The 22,474-nt window shown below is 48.3% G+C and overlaps 1 protein-coding gene across 1 annotated transcript; it reads left to right on the top strand.

The window, feature by feature from the left end:
* The first annotated feature begins 11,589 nt into the window (after positions 1 to 11,589).
* TMEM275 (transmembrane protein 275) lies at positions 11,590 to 12,138 on the top strand. The gene has a single exon (XM_045027010.1). It carries the CDS (start codon positions 11,590 to 11,592, stop codon positions 12,136 to 12,138), a length of 549 nt encoding a protein of 182 aa, XP_044882945.1.
* The last annotated feature ends 10,336 nt before the right edge of the window (positions 12,139 to 22,474 follow it).

The following is a 22,474-nucleotide window of genomic DNA, read 5'->3' as shown; positions in this document are numbered from 1 at the left end:
GGCAGCAGAGACACCTGGGCAGGGCGCGGAGAGCGGCTGAGCCCGGGCAAAGTTTCCCAGGCGTGGGGGGGGGGGGGGGGGGGCGCAGCTAGGCAGGAGGGAGCCCCACGCGTGGGAAGGCTCTGCCGTGGGTGTGCGGCTGGTGGCTCGCTGCTCCCTGGGGCTTCCCCGCAGCTGCTTCTGCTCCTGCCAGGCACTTCTGGGGACAGGGGGGACCTGCTGCCTCTGGCCAGCCCTGAGTTCCCACTCAAGCCCAGGTAAGTGGGTCTCTTCGGCTTCCAAGGCAATGGCGAATTGCTGGAGAGTTTCACCGCACTTTGGGTGTGTTTGTGTGTGTGTGTGTGTGGGGGGGGTCCTGCTTTAACACTCAGCTTGGATTCTGCCGGCTAGATGAAGACGATTTTGACGGTACAGAACTTAATTGATTCCCCCCACCACCCCCGACCCTTTTAAACACGTTTCTTTCACACCACTGAAGAATCGCACCTTCAGAAATGGGTCTGTGGATTGCTTCAGTCAATCTAGACAGGTTGGACGCCAGTGATTGAATGAATGATATTTTTTCCCCACTCCAGCTGAGTTTGCTTAGATTTTGTGTGAACGTTTTGGATCTATCCAAAAATTATACCCTGAAAATGCTGGATAAATTCGTCCCTGCTTTAGCTCCATTAACTAGACTGGAGTTATGTTTGAGATGGATTTGGTTCCTTACTTTGACTTTTTTTTTGTTGGTTTTTAATCAATCCCCTGGAGAATGTATTTAACCATTCCTATGTTGGAAGGTTCCTCTCCTGTATATTCTGCTTTGCAGTTAGTTATTCTTTACATTTATACATGTACAGCTTAATCAATATGTATTGGAGAATAAACTCAGAAATGTATTAGACAACTGTCACCCCAGCACAGACACAAGGACAACCACAACAATAACAGTAAAAAGCAGAGAGGTCTGCCTAGATCCCTTCCCTTCCCACGATAAAGTCTTACCTTTCAGAAGAGTGATCAGTTCAAAATGAATAACCTTCCCTGGTGCAAGGGGAGTGCAGACACAGCTAGGTGAAGGGAGAGCCCACAGAAGTTGTAGGGTGTCTACAAATAGGTCTGGCACATTGGTGATTTCTATTGCTTTCAATGGGCTTTGGACCAGACTCTGTGCATGGAGGTACTGCCTACGATATAAGGGAGAACAGCCTTAGAAAACAAAATAAGGATGCTCCCATGCTGTGGATCGGGTATAAGGTTGATTTATTTTTCTACTGTTCCAGGCTGCCTGGGTTACTTTCTAGAGGGGTGGCATATTTATAAGGTTAAGTGGTGATTGATCACAGTTTATAAGTACTATGCAGGGAACAAATATTTGCTCATGGGCTCTTGAATCTAGCAGAGAAAGGTCTATGCTGATCCAATGGTTGGAAGTTGAAGCTAGACAGATTCAGACTGGGAATGAGGTGTACTTTTTTGACAGTGAGGGTAATTAACCATTGGAATGATTTACCAAGAGTCGTGATGGAGTCTCTAGTGCAGACAGCTTTTAAAAAATTGGATGTTTTCCCAACAGATCTACTCTAGGAGTTATTTTGGGGCAGTTCTGTGGCTTGTGTTATACAGGGGGTCAGACCAGATGATCAGAATGGTCCCTTCTGGCCTTGAAATCTTGAATCAGGTCGTTCCTTTTTCTAATGCCAGGCAACGCTTTCTGAAGCCCACTCATTTATTTCCCAATCGGTTTTTTATTTTGTTCCATCTTTTTAATAGAGCTTGAGCAGGGGAGGCGGCAGAGCAAAGGGAACAGTGTACATGCAACCGTACAAAGCTCCCCGCTGTTTGTCACAGTTCAGGGCAACTGCCCCTGTATTTCCTTCTCTATGGCCCAGCAAGGGCACCCACTTTTAGGCTTCTGGCTCCCAGCTTTCACCTTGCTCGGGTGGAGATGTGCGTCTCTCCCTCTCCTGGGGATTTTCTAGGCCACACAGTTCCCTGCCTGCACGGCGAGTTCCCCAGCAAATCAGACTGCTTCAGCCAGTTTGCTTTGCTTTTCTCCTTGGAGGCTATAACCAGTTTAATCTCTCACAGTTAGAAGTGACCACACACAGCTTTTCTAAGAAGCACATTTATTCTTAAGGCAAAAGCATGACCAGGAAAACATATTAAAGTAATGAATAATAATAAACCCTACACACATGCTAACAAGTTTACCAGAGGTCACCCCCAACTCCAACAAGGGTTCTGGTAGGAGTCAGTCCTTCAAATTCCACCCTGGGTTTTTTTTCTGTGGTTACAAGTTCAGAACAGCTGTTAGCTCAGAACTAGATGCCCATGAATCTGTGTCACTTGTTTATACTGTTTGAGTCTTTGATCCTGGTACCTGGAGAACAGCTAACTTGCAGACAGTGAGTTTCTTCTCAGGGCACAGCTTCAAAGGGCTGGGCCTGGAGGTGGGAATTCACATTCACCTCCTCCCAAGTACAGTATAAACCCATTTCTCGGACCCTCCATTGTCCATATTAAATGAACAACTGGCTCACACAGATCCAGAAGTGGGTGATCTCTACTGTGGCCGCAAGATTGCACTGTCTCACAGCACGAATGGGAAATTGTAACTGATGATTGGCCCGCTGTACTGAGAAAATAAGACACACCAGCCTGTCTTTCCCAACCAGCCCAAGGTTCTGCTGTGTACTACAACTGCCCTCCTGGAGCCATCCCACAGCAGGGATGATCTAACCCAGGGGTTGGCAACCTTTGGCATGCAGGATGGATATGCTGGCCACAGCCTCCCGCCACCCCCATTGGCCTGGAGCGGTGAACCGTGGCCAGTGGGAGCTGCAGTAGGCTGAATCTGTGGAAGCGGCAGGTAAACAAACTGGCCCGGCCCACCAGGGTGTTTACCTTGGTGAGCCACATGCCAGAGGTTGCCGACCCCTGGTCTAGCCAATGTAAGAAGGGGTGGCCATTAACGTGGGATATTGAGATCCCAGGGCCTCAGGCTCCTGGAAGCAGAGTAAGTGTGGCTGTTCATCCCTCCCAAATTATTCCACAGAGGATGAATTAAAATACCCAGAGATTGCTAAGCATGTCTTCAGTGTGACAGAATGTTGTGCGGTGGGAACCAGGAATCGTTGTGACTGAGTAAATCCAACACAGCACAGCTGTTCCATGATTTAGTCTTTCAGGGGACAGTTGCTCCCATGCAAAGGCCTTTGTGCTGGTGACGTAATGACCGGGACAAAGGTGGCTGGCACAGTAATGTCCTCTGGATGGGGGTCAAAGGCAGGTGTCAAGCCGAGTCAGGAGATCGGTACCAAGGTCAAGCCAGGCTGGGGTTGAAGGAAGGAGTCAGGAGCAAGATGAGGTGAATGGTGAGTCTTGTAGCAGTAGCAAGCCCGAGTCTGTGTTGCTTAGACAGTTCCAGGGGCTGACTTTTTGGTCTAAAGAGATTGTGTGGACCACTCACAACTGCAGGATTCTATCGCTTGGTCCTCTTTGGGTGGTACTTCCTGCATTGCCATCCCTCCAGTAACTGCTGGAGGCTGCTCTGCCTGGCTCTCCCTGGCAACGTGGAGGCATCAGCTGCCCAGGACTCCTCAACCCTGGTTTCTTGACCTGTGGATCTTGACAGGTGCAGCCTTGTAGTGTCCCTATTGAGGACGGTGCCAATAAAGTAGCCAAACGGGCATCTGTAGCCTCTGCCCCCAAGAGCGTGATTGAAAATCCAGTGACTTCAATGGGATTTGGATCAGGCCCAAAGGGAGGGGGGGACTCTGTGCCATCTCTAAATTACCTGGCACTCTAGGGGCCATTGCTAGGGTGATCCAGTGTCTGCGATCCCCTGCCTATGGTATGCAGAAAGGGTGGGATAGTCCAGTAGAGAGTCTGGAATAGGGTTGGGTGAATAATGGATATTTTTTTGGTTCATTGGCAATTCTGAAAAAAAATCATGTTTCGAGTCAAACCAAACCCCAAATATTTCCAAACTTTTGGCGAATAGAAAAATCAAAGCAGATTTCATTTCAGGTGGGATTAAGTGCCTGGATCGACTTTGACTTTGAGCATTTTTAACATTTTTAATTAACAAAAATTAAAGGAAATTTCAAAATGAAAAGTCATTTTGAATTGAAAAGTCAAAATGTTTTGTTTAAAAAATGTCTGGGTTTTTCTTCAGATTTCTTTTGTGGGGCTTTTCAAAATTATTTTTGTTTTTTTTCCTGACCCAAAAAATGTGGTGACATTGACACAAATTTGTGAAATGTTTTGGTATTGCTGAATCTGCCTTTTTCTCTGAAAAAAGTTTTGGATGGAAAACTTCACCCAGCTCTAGTCTGGACCAGTCTGCTGCTTGGAGGAGTGGTAAATTCTGTTTGTATGTGGACTGAAGCTACCAAGTTACTTCACATAGCACCTGATGTTCAGTCGATAGCAATCTGGGATGAATCTGAGCTAGTAATCTGGAGGTGAAAACATCCATACCCCACCTGCCGTCCATTTAATTTCCCTCACCCATCCAATCCTGGAAAGCCCCTCAGAATTGGAAAGAGACAGGTTTTGATTTCAAGTCTTGTTAGTTGTCTAAACAAAACAGCTTGAAAGTATATGAAATGCCGGCTACTCCCAGGCAATGCAGAATGCCCCATAGAAACACCAGTTAAATGGATTGCAGAGAAAATAGGGCCAGCCATTGAATCCCCCTTCGAGATGGAACTCCCACTGACATTCTTGTAAGTTTCACATGTTGTGGCTATTGAACGGGGCCAGTTGTTCTTTCTCCAAGTGTTTCTGTGGCTCATCTTTGCAGACCACTGGGGTAGTATCAGTGGTGTAGCCGTGTTAGTCTGGATCTGTAAAAGCAGCAAAGAGTCCTGTGGCACCTTATAGACTAACAGATGTATTGGAGCATGAGCTTTCGTGGGTGAATACCCACTTTGTCGGATGCATGTAGTGGAAATTTCCAGAGGCAGGTATAAATATGCAAGCAAGAATCAGGCTAGAGATAACGAGGTTAGTTCAATCAGGGAGGATGAGGCCCTTTTCTAGCAGTTGAGGTGGAGTAGATAATCATTGGCAAAAAGACCTCTGCACCGAACATGGAATCAGTCCTGCAAGGTGCCTCACCTCCAGCTGATGTCCCGCTGAGAGAAGGGGACTCTTGCTGCAGGATCAATGATTGGGGGGTGGGGGCAGGAGCAACAAATTTCTAGTATAGGACACAAAAGAGGAGCTTGTCTCTGCTAGAGGCTCCGGAATACTTCACAGCCTGGAAACTGTATTAAAAACATTCAGCTGGCTTTGCAGATGTGTTAGTAATGCAGCAAACGTTTGGGTGACACAGTAGTCAGATTTGTGGGTGTATTTGTTTCTTTACTAATTTTTTGGCCAGACACTATGATATGTTATGACGGTGACTCTTGGGTCTTGCAGTTGAAGCCTGCTCTGTGCTATGTCAGTTACTGTGTTCCCCAGTCCCAGATCTAGTCCAGAAGGTACTTCTCCAGGAATTAACTCAGACCAGGTTTCTCATCCCAAAGGGATCCCTGAAGAGCATGAAATAGTATAAATTCCAAGGTCCTGCCATGTGTTCCACTTTACTAAGCAGCTAAAACCCTCTCCCCACCCCTCCAGAGTGGCTCTGTCTGAGATCAGATTTACAGCTATGAAGATGGTTTGGAATGAGAGAAGGGAGAAGAACTTCAGAAGTGAAGGAGGTGAGATGGAGAGACCAAGATACTGTTGAGTTTGCAGCCAGCCTCTGAAAGGAAGTGCTCTCCCAGAGTGGCGGATTAGCCACTGGGACAATGGGGCCCATGCCCAGGGGCTCCAGACAATTGGGGACCCCCAGAAAAATGGGTGCCCCAAACTCTGACCTGCTCCACTCGCCTACCTGGCACTTCTGCCGGGGTGTGGCATTGGGGCATGGGGGCTTGCCCTGCTTTGCCCACCTACCTGGCACTCCTCTTGGGGAATGGGGCAAGCCCATATGCCCTGCCCTGTTCCCTGGCAGGAGCGCCAGGCGGGGGTGAGAGAGGTGGAGTGGGGCAAGCCCCTGCATCTTGGCCCCATTTCCCCAGCAGGAGCACCATGGAAAGTGTGGGGAGGACCCCCACTTGCTCTGGCCCAGGGCCCCACAAACCCCTAATCCTCCTCTGTTCTGCCATGTGTGACTAGAACTCCAGGGTCTTGTCTTAGCACTTCTTGCACTCAGCCCTCTGCCCAAGACAGACCACAGGGGGCGCTGCTGCTTGCTACTGAGTTGTATTAGCAGGGCTAGGTGGGGTCCAGGACTGGAACCAAGTAATACCCAGGTTTCCAGAGAGTGAAATTCCTTGTCTGACATTGTTCTGTGGCCTAGGGGCCATTAATATTATAACCCCACCTTCCCTGCAGGAAGGGAGAATTATTTAAGCAGGAACTGAGTGTTATTCAATGGAATTCACCCTGTGGGAATGTGTTATACCTCCTGATCTAAATCAGCCGATCATGCCTCTTTTAATTATCTACTGTGACTTTACTGGCTGAAGGCTGGTCCATCGCTCAGGGAAATAGCCTAGGGCTTTGGACACCTGGGTTCAAGTTCCTGCTCCACCACAGACTTCCTGTGTGAGCTTGAGCATCACTTAGACCCCGATCCTTGACGAGACCTACACATTGTGCCCGGTGAAGTGCCCAGCCCCCAGCAAGGCACCCAGGCTATATTGTGCATGGGCAGAGCCAGGTGCCTACGGAAGGGATTTTCAGAAGCCGGTCAGCTAAGCAGGGAGCTGCCTAGCCCAGCCAGGAATGAAATGCCAGGGAAGGAAGAGGAGAGGAGTGTAGGCACCTAAGCAGCTGACGTGGTGCAAATGGGCGGCGGGTGGAGACCCCCTTCAGGGAGGCTAGGCCCTGGCTCCGCTCCTTCTGCCCATGTCTCCCCACCAGGGCGGAGCCCTGAGACTCCCCCATCTCTCCACAGCTGGAGCCCAGAGACCCCCTGCCCCCCATGTGGCCAGAGCTTCCCTCCGCCCAGAGAAACCCCGAGCCCCTCCCCACTTATCTGGAGGAGTGCCGTGCCTCCCCAACCTACCCTTCCCCAGACCCCAACCCACCTGGGAAAAGCTGCAGCAGTGTCTCTTCCTGAAAAGGAACCTGAGTTTTGATTATGCCCAATGCAGATTCCGGGGCGGCTGAGAAGGCAGTATCTGCTAATCAGCTTCCTGAGTTCATCAGTAATCTGATGTGTATGGGGAAAGCGGTGGATGTGATATATCTTGACTTTAGAAAACTTTTGTTACCATCTCCCACAGTATTCTTGTCAGCAAGGTTAAAAAATATGGATTGGATGAATGGACTATAAGATGGATAGAAAGATGGCTAGATTGTCGGGCTCAGCAGGTAGTGATCGACAGCTTGATGTCTAGTTGGCAGCTGGTAACAAGTGGAGTGCCCTAGGGGTCGGTCCTAGGAAAGGTTTTGTTCAACATCTTTATTAATGATCTGGATGATGGGATGGATTACACCCTCAGCAAGTTCGCAGATGACACTAAGCTGGGGGGAGAGGTAGATACGCTGGAGGGTAGGGATAGGATACAGAGGGACCTAGACAAATTGGAGGATTGGGCCAAAGGAAATCTGATGTGGTTCAACAAGGACAAGTGCAGAGTCCTGCAATTAGGATGGAAGAATCCCATGCACTGCTACAGGCTGGGGACCGACTGGCTAAGCGGCAGTTCTGCAGAAAAGGACCGGGGGATTACAGTGGATGAGAAGCAGGGACGGCTCTAGGATTTCCACTGCCCCAAGCACGGCAGCACGCCGCGGGGGGCGCTTTGGCGGTCGCCGGTCCCGCGGCTGCGGTGGACCTCCCGCAGACATGCCTGCACAGGGTCCACTGGTCCCGCGGCTCCGGTGGACCTCCCGCAGGCACGTCTGGGGTCTGGAGCCGGCCCTGATGAGAAGCAGAATATGAGTCAGCAGTGTGCCCTTGTGGCCAAGAAGGCTAATGGCATATTGGGCTGCATTAATAGGAGCATTGCCAGCAGATTGAGGGAAGTGATTATTCCCCTCTATTCAGCACTGGTGAGGCCACGTCTGGAGTATTGTGTCCAGTTTTGGTTCCCCCACTACAGAAGGGATGTGGATAAATTGGAGAGAGTCCAGTGGATGGCAACAAAAATGATTAGGGGCTGGGCCCATGACTTATGAGGAGAGGCTGAGGGAACTGGGCTTGTTTAGTCTTCAGAAGAGAAGAGTGAGGGGGGATTCGATAGCAGCCTTCAACTACCTGAAGGGGGGTTCCAAAGAGGATGGATCTCAGCTGTTCTCAGTGGTGGCAGATGACAGAACAAGGAGCAATGGTCTCAAGTTTCAGTGGGGGAGGTTTAGGTTTAGGTTGGATATTACGACACACTATTTCACTAGGAGGGTGGTGAAGCACTGGAATGGGTTACGTAGGGAGGTGGTGGAATCTCCTTCCTTAGAGGTTTTCAAGGCCCGGCTTGACAAAGCCCTGGCTGGGATGATTTAGTTGGGGTTGGTCCTGCTTTGAGCAGGGGGTTGGACTAGATGACCTCCTGAGGTCTCTTCCAACTCTGATATTCTATGATTCTCTGGAATCCAGGGAGATCACTGATGAACCCAGGAAGCTGAATGGCACATACTGTCTCCTCAGACACCCCGGAACCTGCATGGGCATAATAAAGCAAAACCTTCCCCCACCCGGGCATCTGGCAGAGCTTCCCCGGCCTAGTATACCCAGGTGCACCTGGCTGAGGGGCCAGAGAGAGGCGCCTCCTTCAGCTCAGAATCCTCAGCCACAGGCCCTCTACTGGAGTCACGCACCTGAGCGAGGTCAGATGCTTAGGTAGCTCATGCCCTAGTCACCAAGGGTCTTTCTTTTCTCATGCTCAATACCTCACTGACACACTCCCTACATTTCCTTGTGCCCCCAGCTGTCTTTTGTGCAAGTGCTGTGCTACCCAACTCACCCCGCCCCCCCACCTATTGGTGCCCTGCATCTGGCCCGCTTGCTGTGGGGAGGCAGGCAAGTAACAGATCTTAGCTGTGCTCAGAGTACGCCTACAGGATCGTGCCCCACTGCTGAGACATCCCCGGGCCTCTGGAGCATCAGGATGAGAGAGAGCACTGAGCAGCTCATTAGCTGTGGGGTGGTGCCAGGGTGTAGCTGGCTCTGAAAATGCTGTGCAGTAGATGCCCTGTGGGCAAGATGACAGCTGAGCGGCAGTTTTGAAAATGTCAGTGGCACCCAAATGTTGGACGTAGGCACCTCAAATCCTTTAAGGATCTGGGCCTACCTTCTCAAAGGTAGCCACTGGTTTCGGGTGTCTTTAGTTTTAGGTGCTTAACTTGACCCTTTGGGCCAGATTTTCAAATTTTCTGAGCACCTGCAGCAACCATCCAGCTGGAGTTCTCAGGTGCTCAGCACCTCAGTAAATCAGGCTGTAGGTGACTCAAGCTGGGCATCTCCAAACCGCAAATGTTGGCTTAAATTCACTGACTTTGATGAGTTTTGAATCAGAACACGTATTTTGTGAGCTGTTCCCGTGATCGCAGCAGAGCTACTCTTGGAGTTAAGTGCTACTCAGTGTGAGTGGGGTTGGCTGCAGGATTTGGCTTTTGAATGCTGCGTGCCTTTCATTTGTGGGCTGTTCCTTTCATGCCAATTTATTAGTGGTCAAATTTGTGGCTGATGAGACAGGAAGACAGAGCCGGTCTAGAATAATCTGGGCTGCTCCATCATATATCTAGTATATGTCTGCTATGTATATGGAGGGGATAGCCATGTAGTAAGTTGGAAAGGCACGTGATAGACCATGTGACTGCCTGATAAATAATCTTATGAGATGCTGGTGCGATTTGTTGCCGTCATATCATAATTTGATATGACATGGCATACTATGTACTACTACTACTTATGTGTCATGAAATAATGCAAAAAATATTAACTGTAATACCAAATTTTGGGGGGAGAGGGAAGGGGGAAAGACGTGAAAATGAAATTTAAAAATTGTTCCAAAAGGACAAGTGGCAGGTTTTATTATAAACTTGTGTAGCTCTAGAGCTTAAAGAGCCCATGCTCGGTACTGTACAAATAGAAACAAAGCGAGCATTCCCTCTCCTGAAAAGCTCATGGTATCAGTCAGTCAAAGACAAAAGACAACAGGTGGATACAACAACCAGGGGAACAGAAGGTCACAGTGAGAAGGCATTGAGAAGATCCAGGTTAGGATGATGAGCAGAGGTCATAGCAAACCAGCTGCCCAGCCATTGTCAAGCTTTGTGTAAGCATCGCAGCAGGAGACAGTTTCAAGGAGGGATTTGAAGAAGAACAATGAGGTGTCTGTAGAGTAAGAAATGCAAGCTCTGTGGCCCTGGTAAAGGGGCCTGTAAATGAGTTGGCCACCCCCAGGCACCCTCTTATGGGCAGGGTGCCTCTGCCCTGTCCTGCTCTTTCTCCTCCCTCTTCCGGGCCCTTTTAATCAGACACTACATGCTTTCTCATCCAATAAGCACCCCTGTTGGGTCTGGGTTTATTCAGGTAAGAACGGCCATACTGGGGCAGACCAATGGTACATCTAGACCAGTGTCCTGTCTTCCAACAGTGGCTGGTGCCAAGTGCTTCAGAGGGAATGACTAGAACAGGGCAATTATTGAGTGATCCATCCCTTGTTGTCTACTCCCAGCTTCTGGCAGTTAGAGGCTTAGGACACCCAGAGCACGGGGTTGCATCCCTGACCATCCTGGCTAATAGCCATTGATGGACCTGTCCTCCAGGAGATGATCTACTTCTTTTTTTAACTCAATTAGATCTTTGGCCTTCACAGCATCCCCTGGCAATGAGTTCCACAGATTGACTGTGTGTTGTGTGAGGAAGTATTTCCTTCTGTTTGTTTTAAACCTGCTGCCTATTCATTTCATTGGGTAACCCCTGGTTCTTGTGTTATGGGAAGGGGGTAAATAACACTTCCCTATTCACTTTTTCCACACCAGTCATGATTTTATAGACCTCTGTCATATACCCCCCTTAGTCATTTCTATTCCAAGCTGAAAAGTCCCAGTCTTTTTAATTTCTCCTCATATGGAAACTGTTCCATCCCCCCTCCCCCATTCAGACAAATTAACTGTAAAGCAAAACTCCATGTCACAAGAGTCTGTCCCGGGGCCTGGCTCTGACCTCAGAGCCTGAGTGAATGAGAGGGTTCCTCCACAGGGTCAATTTAGCAGTTCTTAGGAGGTAACCCGCTCTGGGGTTCAGCTGGCAGTTGCCCTGCTCAGAGCTGACTTCCTCATCAAGAAAAGCTTCAGCCCTCTTATACGGAATCCCAGCTGCGTGTGGTTCCCTCCCCATGCTCGGTGTCTCTGGTTGGCTCATTTAGCAAGCTTGCACCAGGCTTCAAGGCTCCCTCAGGCAGCTACCTCTCATGCCCCTTGCTCTCTCCCAAGGCCCCTGGGTAATCCCTTTACATAATGAGCGAGCAGTTACACTCTTTCTTCCTTTCCTCCTCCTACAGGTAATTCAAGGCAGCACAAGCCCAGCGATCGTCTCGCCAATGCTATGTGTGCTCACTAAGGTGCGAAGTCCCCTGGGAGACTCGTATCAACATGTTCAGTGAAAAGAGCAGCACCTCTTTGTCCCAGAAACCTAGCCAGAAAAAGACCAGGCCCCAGGGGCTCCCATCCCCTGCTCTCTGCTGCGCCTGTGGACTTTGCATCATGCTCGCCGGGATCAACATCACCCTGGTGGGAGCGTTCGCTTTTGGGACCTTCCTCCCTGTGAACAACCCCCCCATCATCATTGGACCCATCCTGCTAGTGGTTGCTTTCACGTTCTTTGGGGCCTGCTGCATCTGTAGCCGGAGACCACCTGCCCATGGGGCAAGGAAATCCAAGCCAGGTTCCAACATTGGGCTCATCAAACCCGGTAACACAGCCTTCGAGATAGAAACCAGCGAGCACACGGTGCAGGACACCACCGCCGTGCAGCTGAGCCCAACCAACTCGCCTGTGTCCTCCAGAAAGTCCACACCCGTCCATGAGAACTCCAAGACCTGCAAACTCTTCACAATGGATGGCAATGGGCCAGCAGCAAAATACACAGCAGGAGGGGAATCAATTCAGCTGAACTTACCTAGAGACCTTATGACATCCTAAGTCAAGTCAGAGTGGTTATTAGCAGCCAGGTGGGCACTGCAGTTAGGCGCGCCATGATCAGATGGGTACAGCCGCTAGGAAGCAGCAAGCCTACGAAATCCTTTTGTGTGGCCAACCGATACGCTGACATCTTAAAAACCAGTTAAGAAAGGAAAGGGATGACATGGTATTGGAAACAATGGTGGAAAATTCCAGCTTTTTTCTGGAATGGGCGCATTTATTTAATGTGGTTAGAAATAACGCTGTAACAAGGAATTGATGTGGCCCAGCTACTGGGAAATTAGAGATCTTCTTTTGGAATGAATTCATTTCTTTAGTGCAACTTAAAAAAAAAAGTAATGTCGTGATTAGAATTCAGTGCCACAGAGTGTGGCAAATTACAGGTCTCTCTTTTTGGAAGGGATGCAGTTATTTAATGTAATAAAAATGACCAATGCAGTAATTAGATATTGATATCACCCAGTTGCTGGGAAATTACAGATCTTTGAGAGTCGGCTTTCGGGGTTTGAAGAAGAATAAATTTATTTTAACGCAATTAAAATTGCAACGCAAAAATGTAACTTACACTTTTAATCCTGTCTCAACCTTTCCTTTCTTTTTTGACTTCCACTCTAACTCTAGCAGCCAGCAGATCTCAAGTGCAGCAGACAGCATCAGCTGTTTTTCCTCCTGCATAATTCAGATTCGGGTCTCAGTCCTGCTGTCTAACATGCCACATCGCTTGGAAGGTCAGCTGTGCCTGAGTAGGTAGAGGCTGCAGGTGATTGGTTAAGCCAGGCTTTGCGATGGGTGGAGAGTATCAGAAGAGACAGCCCATAGACCTAATGGAAAAGGAAATGGAGTCATGTGGAAAGAGGTTCCACTGAGCAATAGAAATGGAGTGAGATAAGATGATGCACCTGAACCTCCTTTGGGGGGCCTGGCTTGGACATGGCTACTTGGAGTCAGCGTTTATTCGGGAATGAAAATAACCGTAATGTCGTTATTGTTACAGCTGGTGGGGAATTTTTCAGTGAATCGGTTTCAGTGACAATTTCTTAAGGATGGTTTCTCTGGTCCAGGAATTTCTGGGGAGGGAGAGACCAGGATAGTCCTCACCTTGGATGTGGGGGAACCAAGTACAAGTCCCTGATTTGGAGCAGGGACTCGAAACTGCATTTCCCACATCCCAGGCAGGTGCCCTGACCACCAGGTTACTGGTTATTCCAGGGGCTCTGTCTGGCTTGTGGTTTCTCCAGGCCCCTACTTGCCAGAAGAGAGGCCAACTGATCTAAAAGATGACCAAAAGTATCTGTGTCTCCTCCCTTTAAGTGACTGTATATCCCACTGACTTTGATATGAGCTGCGTGTGTACAATAAGAGGAGAATAAGTTCCCTAAATAAGGGCACCATGGTGTCCTGTGTTGTAAGGCATTGGGAAGGTGGAGAGGATATTTGCTGGAGAGGACCCTGAATCTATGGAAGGGAGGAAGTGGTGTCCGTGTTGCCTGCTGCTGTGCATGGAAGGTTTCCATCTGACTCTGGATGCTCAGGGCTTCCTGGATTGGGGGATAGGACGCACCTTGTAGCTGGTAGAGAAGCAGAGCTGGGGAGCAGCTGCTGAATGCAGCCTGCTTCCTTCTGACACACAATACAGTGGAAGGTAATGCCACTTTGAGCAGCAGGAATCTGGGCTCCTTGCAGTCTACTCTTCTTGGAGGTGAGCAGAGCACGGTGCAGCAGAGGTAGACAGAGCCGTACTCTAGAGACGGAGGGGCTGCAGGATGGTTTAGAGGTGGGGGTTGTAGCTCCTTTTGCCCATTGACAGTATCGCCAACCCGAAATGTTCAAAAATCAGGAGTCATGCTTGCCCAAAATCACAAGAATGGCTCAGACAGCATGAGATTATTTTAACAAATAATTAATGCTGGATTCTGTTTAATCATCTTCTAGGCTTTAAGCCTTTGTGGGACATGTTTTCAAGTTGTTTTGCCATTACCAAGAGAAAGAGAGAGACTTTTTTTTAAAAGTAAGCTGAGATTCTCACATATTCACATGATTCCAGGAGCTGGGGCTTTTCATCAAATAGTATGAGACAGATATTACTATCTTGAGAGTTGACAACACTGCGTTAATCTCCAAGTTCCATGGGATTTTGAGCTTGCCAAATCACCCTCCGAAGGGAAACATTTTGATGGAAGCTCGGAGGTTTTTTAAGACCTCCTTTCTCAATGGGGGATAGTGATGTGTCTTGTCTTTTGCTCTTTACACAACATACCTAATATGAAGGAACGACACAGGCCAAATAACTGCGTTTACCTCGTTAGAGTGAGTCAGGAAATGGGTTTTCCCATGAAAATTTTCAAGTTTTCAAAAAACAATTATGTCCTGAAATGGGAGGAAAAGTCAAAATCTCAATAATTTTCACAAACTGAAAATCCCTCCCCCCCGATCCCCCCAAAAATTGGTTGGGTCAATCAAAACATTTCATTTAGATTGTGACCATTTTTATTACTTTTAAAATAATTATAATTAGCTTAAAATTTTATACAAAAAGTCATTTTAAATGGGAAAACTGGAATCGTTTCATTTAGGAAACGTCAAAATGAAAAGCTGTGACAATTTCAAAACCTTATTTAAAAAAAAATGTAGCTGAAAAATTTGTCAAAACCGACCGTTGCCCATGAATATTTTCAGTTTTGATGCATCTGTATTTTCCTATGGAAAAAAAAGTTCCCTGAAAAATTCACAACCAGCTCTGCTGAACATAAGAATGGCCAGACTAGGTCAGACCAATGGTCCATCTAGCCCAGTATTCTGTCTTCTGACAGTGACGAATGCCAGGTACTTCTGGGGGAATGAACAGAACAGGGAATCATCCAGTGATCCAATGCATATAGCATTAGATCCTAGCCACATATGGTGCAGCAGAGGTCTGGTAGCTACAGAAATATAGAAGACAGCAAGGGTTCAAAAATTACTTACAGGGCCACTATCCTGTTCCTACATTACAGTATCATAGACACGTAGGGCTAGAAGGGACCTTGCAGGTCATCTAGGCCAGCACTCAGGCATGGACCTGGGGCTTTAGGATCAGTGGCCTTGGAGGAGCATTTGCTGTTGTAGTTTTCATTGAGGAGCAAATCCGGCATGATGGCATCCGCACATTTATGGGACTGTCACAGAGACCAGAGCTTTTCCAACACCACCTCCGCACCCCTTCCTTTTTATTTCCTCTGTTTCTCCTTAAGTTCATTGTTACATTCTCCTGCCTCCTCAATCTGCTTTCTCTTCTCTGGGATCTTATTTTGAAACATGTCATATTTCTCCAAAGAGGGTTAGGGAAGAACCCAAATAGATGATTGAGGGCTTCATCTCCCATGCTGGGCCTGCAAAGCCAGCTTCAATTTCTGCATGTGAGACCATTCCATCCTCAGATTATTTCTGGCTCTCCCTGCAGAGCCTCATTTTTGGCCTGTTACATGGCTAGCAACCCAGCTGCAATGTCCACCCTCCTTTGCCCTTCCCCGGTTGCATCAATTACTGGTGGCTTTCCTGCTGTTTTATTGTGCAGTCATGCCAATCCCCAATAGCCACTAAGGTATGGGTACCGTTCAGTGCTGTTAATTCAGCTGAGAGGATTTTCAGGTCACAGGTGGGAGCTGAATCCATTTCTCTTTGTACACCTAGGCAAAGGAAACTGTGCCATTGGTCCCCCTGGGACATGGTCCCGCTCAGAACAGCAAGCCAGCAAAACCAAAGTGACAATAAATGTACCGTGCAGGCAGTTATTAGCGCTGCAGACTGGCTCTTCCAGAAGATGGAGCAGCCGGTCCCCCGGTATTGTGCACAGCACCCACCAGTAGGGGGCAGCACGTGTTGCAGCAATGGGATTCCAAGAGGGCTGCCTAGGTTGCATTTCGCAAGCTGGCAGACATCAGGGAAGCCGTTTCCAACAGGTGCCCATAGAGCCTCATCCAAAGCCCATTGTGCTCAGTGGAAGGCCCCCTCCACGCTCTCCAATGGATCAGGCTTTTTATGAGCAGGAGTCAGAGTAAGGAGGGAAGGGGAGGGAGAGCAAAGGGGAAGAGAGCACCCCCTACTGGTGAAATTTACTTTAACCGCTGCATGTGAGTTACAGGTGCCATGTAATGGTTCCGCGTACAGCCCACACTGCGATCATGGGGAGGAATGCACATGTGTCCCACATGCCTCCTCAGGAGAACGGCCCCCTCAGAGCTACTGCTGAGTACCTACCTAGTCTGTGCTAACCCCCGGGGGATCTGTAGTCCTTCCTCCAGTATTCTCCTGGGTATTGGTTTGGTTGGCCTGGGCTGGGTAACGCCAGCCTTCGAAGGGTTAAGGTGAGCGCAGTGCACTTTTCTCTCGGAAAACCGATTGGTCCTGGGAACAGACCCATTTGTTTTTTTCCTGCCATTGCTCTGTTCTCTAGAGGGGACAGGCAGCAGCATAGGTGGGTCTCTCACCCCACGGGATTTTCAGAGGAAGTCAGCACCTATGTAACTTCAAGAGTTAGGCAGAAGAGAAGGGAGGTATTTGGGGCCTGATTTGAAGCACTCTGAAGCCACTGGAAAGACTCCCGTGGAGTTCAATGAGTGTTGAATCAGGACCTTGGTGAACGTTGATTTGGAGGTTGTTCTAAGAGCAGGGATGAGTTTGTGTGAGCCACTTCCTATCATTTCTTGTTCATTGGATTATTAATAGGCATGTGTTGATTGTCATGAATGGACCCCAGCACTTTGCAGAACAAATAATAAGAGACAGGCCTGGTCCCAAAAAGTTTGGACTAGGATTTTCAGCCAATAGTAGCTGGGCATCATTCAGCGGTAGGCGTGAACTGAAGAACGGGATGTCAACCACATCAAGGCACAATTCCATAGCCGTTTAATTTAGATCGTACTGACTCTTGGCAGATTACTCCTCCCCCCGCAGCAATGAGCTGCATGCAGAATTCAAAACAGATCCTTCTTCTGTGAGAATGAATTACCTAAGCAAGATTACAGCAGGGCTGCCAGAAGGAGACAAAGCAAACAGATTAGCAGGTGCAAAGCATGGAACTTTCTTTATCGGGTATCAGGCACTGACAGGCCCAGCCAGTCATCATCAGAAGGTTGGTAGGGCATGATACTTGGGGTGGGCGCTGATAGCAGTGTAAATGGAGACAAATCCTTAGGCCTCTGATAGGGAGCCAAGGGAGGCCATTGAGTCAATGGAAGCCACATGAGTTTCAACAGCTTTGGATATACAGAAAAGCCTAGCGTGCTGGACCTATTATGCTGCTTTCATTTAGTCTGACCACTGACTTAGCACTTGGATGGCAGGTGGCTCTGGAATAATTCCAACATTGACACCAGGGTCAGCATAACTCCAGTCTAAGAACAGTCTTGCGATAAGAACTGCCTTTATAGCAGGCTATTGCAGATGGCAAGGGATGGTCCAGAGATCAGGGAACTAGTGTGGCACTTGGGAGACCTAGGCTCAATTTCCTGCTCTGCCACAGACTTCCTGTGTGACCTTGGGCAAGTCGTATAGCCTGCCTGTGACTCAGTTCCCCATCTGTACAGTAAGGATGATAGATCTTTCCTGAAGCATGGAAGGTGGTGGGGGGGTGAGGACAAAAGATGGAAAGGTGCTCAGCTGCTACAGGGATGGGGGCCAGATAAAGCACCCACGACAGAAAGATGGGTGGATGCACACACTCCTGAGCTTGGGGAATATTGGAATCTGCATGTGGCTTTGAGGCTCGGGCCTAGCGCCATATGATGTATTTTGGAGTTAATGTCCTCGGTAAGAGCTCAGACATCCACTTGATTGTATTAATATCTCCTCCAGCAAACTCCCCTTTGGCGCATATGATCTGATAATGTGGGCTAAGAATTTCCATCAGTTTTGGTTGCTGTTCTGTTGATACACTTAACAAGGCAAAATATCCATCTACAATTGGTTGGAGCCCAAACTCCAGGCTCCCAAGTCTTCTTGGAACATCACCCCGTAGCCTAAATGTGTTTCATGGGGTGTCTTGTTGTTCAGATCAACAGTTATTAGGATTGTTTGCCCCATTTTCAAAATAATTCATAATCTCACTGGCGGGCATATTTCGGATCACGATCAGCATTGTGAAATGCATCATACAAGGTGTCCCGGGCAATAGAGTGGGAGCCAGTTAGGGCCTGCTACTAATCCCATAGAGGCACGTGGTAAAACTCTCATAGACGTCAATAGGAGCGTGAGCAGCTTACAGTTTTTTCTTATTTGTCCATATTATGGTAGTGCCTAGAAGCCCTAACCAAGAATCAGGATCCCATTGTCCTCGGAGCTGTACACGTGTGTAATGCAAAGATGGTCCCTGCGCCAAGGTAAAGTAAACTTTACAATCTAGGTATTAGACAAAAGGTAAATGCAATGAACAGCGGGGGGAAGGGGACAAGGGAACAGTGAGACAATGGTGTCCCTAGCTGGGAGTGAGCGACAGGGGATGGATCACTTGATGATTCCCTGTTCTGTTCATTCCCTCTGAAGCAACTGGCATTGGTCACTGTCAGAAGACAAGGTCCTGGGCTAGATGGACCCTCAGTCTGACCCAGTAGGGCCATTCTTATGTTCTTATGTTATGTTCTTATGTTCTAATGGTACCTTCATGTTGAGGGCCCGTATGTTTCTGACCCAATGACCGGTCGTTATCTAGCTGCTGCACTCTGTAGTGAGCCGTGACATTGTTTGCATAGACGTGTTGTTTGGGGTTTGGGATGGAGGGAGAGACATTGCTGCTATGTTCTTCTGAAGCATTTATTGTCCTGCTTTTCAGTTGTCCACGTCCGTCTGTCCGCCTCCGTGATTGGCTGTGAATAAATAATTTGTAAATCTGTGCATCCTTCTTGCACTGCAGAAAACAAGGAGATTTTTCATGTGATTCCAGTTGGACTTGGTGATGTGAAGGTTGATTTTATTTTTTATTTATATGTACGTGAAATGTGGAATCTGGAAAAGAGAGGCACATTAAAATATGGATGATTGCTCTTGTCTCCTGTTGGAGGAGTCTGCCATTTCAATCCTTTTCCTCCCATGCAGCAAGTTCTTTGTCAATCTTTTATAGCACCACGAGGATTGATGGCATCTCTACCACTAGATCAATGCCTTTTTTTCTGTGTGCTCTGCAATGTTCTTGTTCATTTCCTAACGGGTAATTAACAATTGTGCGGGAACAAACTTCCATAAGAGATCAGGTGTGTCCGAATCTCCCTGCTTTTGAAACCCTTACCTGATGCTCCTGCTTAAACAACCATTTTCCCCAACCAACCACGTGCCAAGGCTCCGAGTACAGATGGATTCAAGCACTGAACCCAATTGCTGGAAGCAATTGATCTGCGAGCGGGAGAATCATAGAATCATAGAAATACAGGGCTGGGCGGGATATCAAGAGGTTCTCTAGTCCATCCCCCCATAGTGAGGTAGGATTAAGTATATCTAGACCATCCCTGCCTGATGTTTGTCCAACCTGGTTTCACAATCTCCCTAGGTAACCTGTTCCAGTGTTTAAATACCTTTATAGTTAGAACGCTTTTCCTAATATCTAAGCTCAGTCTCCTTTCTCTGCTTTCTGTCAATATTTCTTTAGTCCTGTGAGGGGCTGTGATGACGAGAGCAATGGAGACATCTGCAAAATAAGTTCAAGGCCCCAGGTGAGCTCATGGCTAACACCCATGAACTGCTAGGCCCTGTGCAGGAGTTATGGCTGGGCCTTGTTCCTGTTGTTGACATTAGGTGTGTATGTTACTGAACAAATTCTGCCCGAGTCACACTATACAACTCCACTGAGGGAGCTGCATACAGTGTCCTCCTGAGGGGTTGTCAGTGCATGGTGTAAGGTGATATCCTATCCATCCTCTGGAAATACTGGGGCTCTCTTCTGAGGCGCAATAGAGTCTAGTGGTTTGAGCATGGGACAAGGCATCATGAGCTCCTGAGTTCTAATCCCAGCTCTGACAGTGAGTCACCTTGTGTCCTCTTTCTAGTCACAGCACAGCTCCCTGCCTCAGTTTCCCCACACATCAAATGAAAACAATAATTTCCTTACCTCCCTGGGGTGATGCGAAATTTGGCTAGTTAATATTTGTGTAGCCCTTTGAAGATGTAAAGTGCTGTATAATCGCACTTACTGCATTATTATTGATACTTTAGGGAACACAAGACTAGGTTGTAGGGGACATACATATGTGGCTGTGTGTGTTTACCCATGGAACATGTCTCTATACAGCACAGTTTCTATGGGCTCTGTGCCTTCTGATTAAAGGAAATAATTTTATACCACACATAGGGCCTGGCTACACTTGCAGATGTAGAGCGCTGTGAGGTAAACCAGCCTTCGGAGAGCGCAGTAGGGAAAGCGCTGCAGTCTGTCCACACTGACCGCTGCAAGCACACTGGCATGGCCACATTTGCGACACTTGCAGCGGCATTGGGAGCAGTGCATTATGGGCAGCTATCCCAGCATGCAAGTGGCTGCAAGGTGCTTTTCAAATGGGGAGGGAGTGGAGTGTGACAGGGAGTGTGTTGTGTGTATGTGGGGGGAGAGAGAGTGGGTTTTTGGGGGGGCTGAGAGCATGTCAGCATGCTGTTTTGTAAGTTCAGACAGCAGCAGATCTTCCCCTCTCCCCCGCCTCTCTCTCTCACACACAGCATTCCACACTAATGGTTTCTTTGTCTCAGAGCAGATAAGCAGCCGGCTGTCAGAAATGGAACTTTCAAAGGGCATATCCGCATTCTTGCAGTGATTCAAAACAATGACAAGAGTGGCCACTTGACTTAAGGGGATTATGGGACGTTTCTGGAGGCCAATCAGAGCGCAGTAATGCAACACCCCGTTCACACTGGCGCTGTGGCGCTCCAGCTGGGGCACAGCAAACGTTATTCTTCTCGCTGAGGCGGAGTACCAGGAGCGCTCTAGCTGCAGAGTCAGAGCGCTCTACGTGCCTTGCCAGTGCGGACAGGGAGTGAGCTAGTGTGCACGGGGCTCCTTTATTGCGCACTAACTCACAAGTGTAACCAAGCCCATAATTAACCTGTGGGCCTTATTGCCACAGGATGCCATGGAGTCTAAGCTCTTAATGTGTCCAGCCCAGTGTCCAGGAAGTGGAGCACAAACTGGTCACAGTTGCTACTGGGTGACAGCCTGGAGGTGTCAGCTGCCTGGTAGTTCTGTAGGTCTGGGTCCTAGACCTATGGGGCCTTACACCTGGAGGCTGTTGTTGTTGTTCAGAGAGTCTCATTCACACCTGATCTGCCCTAGTCACTCAGACGTCACCATCTTCCTTAGCTTGAAGGGAAGCAGCCAGAGAAATGCTTTATAACACTCTATCCACCAAAGGGGCCCTTCGCTCCTTACTCCAAATGGAGTTTTACCTGACTAAACCCTTCTGGATTTGGTCCCTAAGCGAGGACACACGTTTGAAACAATGTGATCGTTTAATCTGAGCGTGTCCATTCAGATTGCTAGTGCAGCTGCATACAAGTTGTGGGCTTGATCAATAGCGATCATGATTCATCCCTCTTTCAGGACAACAGCCACGTGGTAGCACCTGTTCCGATCCCACCCATCTCGGTATTATTATTTGCACTGTAACATCACCTAGAAGGTGCAGCTGATGTTACGGCCCCCTCATTCGGACGCATAGGAAGGGCCAGCTCCTGGGCCAGAGATTTTACTAGCTAAATAGACAAGGGGTGGGAGAAAAGAACTAAAGATAGGAAGTGACCCCAGAGCTCCTGGGTCCTAACTGACAACCTGAACCACAACAAGCACATCATTCTTGTCCCTCTCTTATGGTTCCTCCTGAGCTTTTATGATAAGGTTCGTAGGATGCCTTCAAAGCCATCTCAATCCTGCCGAAAAAGCTGGTGGAAAAATTCCATGCTTTGAAAATGAAAGAAGGTGCATTTTTTAACCAGTTCCACTTGTCAGCCAGCCACATCGGATCCAGGCTGGTTCCCTCCCAGTTTTCCAGCTGAGATATCCCACTCAAAAGCGTCACCTCGCCCTAGGTGATGAGCAACTTCTTCGGACTGCCTCTGCTTGGGATATGCCAGAGCTCCTCATGTCACCCTGAGATGGTGGGTGGAGTGGTGTCACCTCTGAAAGGGAGTCTAGAGGCTTTTCTATTTAAAGGAAAGTCCCTGCAGCATGGGGGAGGTCATTTGCTACCCAAATCTTTGAAGAGCAAAACGATTGATCTGTTTGCCTTTCTAATGTGATGGCACGATCCCTTTAAGAGCAAAGTAGGCAGGGAACCCTCTCCAGGGTATAAAATCAGAGACTTAAGGGCAGGCAGGCAGTCTATGG

This window comes from Mauremys mutica, chromosome 8 (genome assembly GCF_020497125.1).
Source record: "Mauremys mutica isolate MM-2020 ecotype Southern chromosome 8, ASM2049712v1, whole genome shotgun sequence".
Taxonomy (NCBI): Eukaryota; Metazoa; Chordata; order Testudines; family Geoemydidae; genus Mauremys; species Mauremys mutica.
Note: the sequence above shows the minus strand (reverse complement) of the source record. Positions and strands in the feature narration are given on the sequence as shown.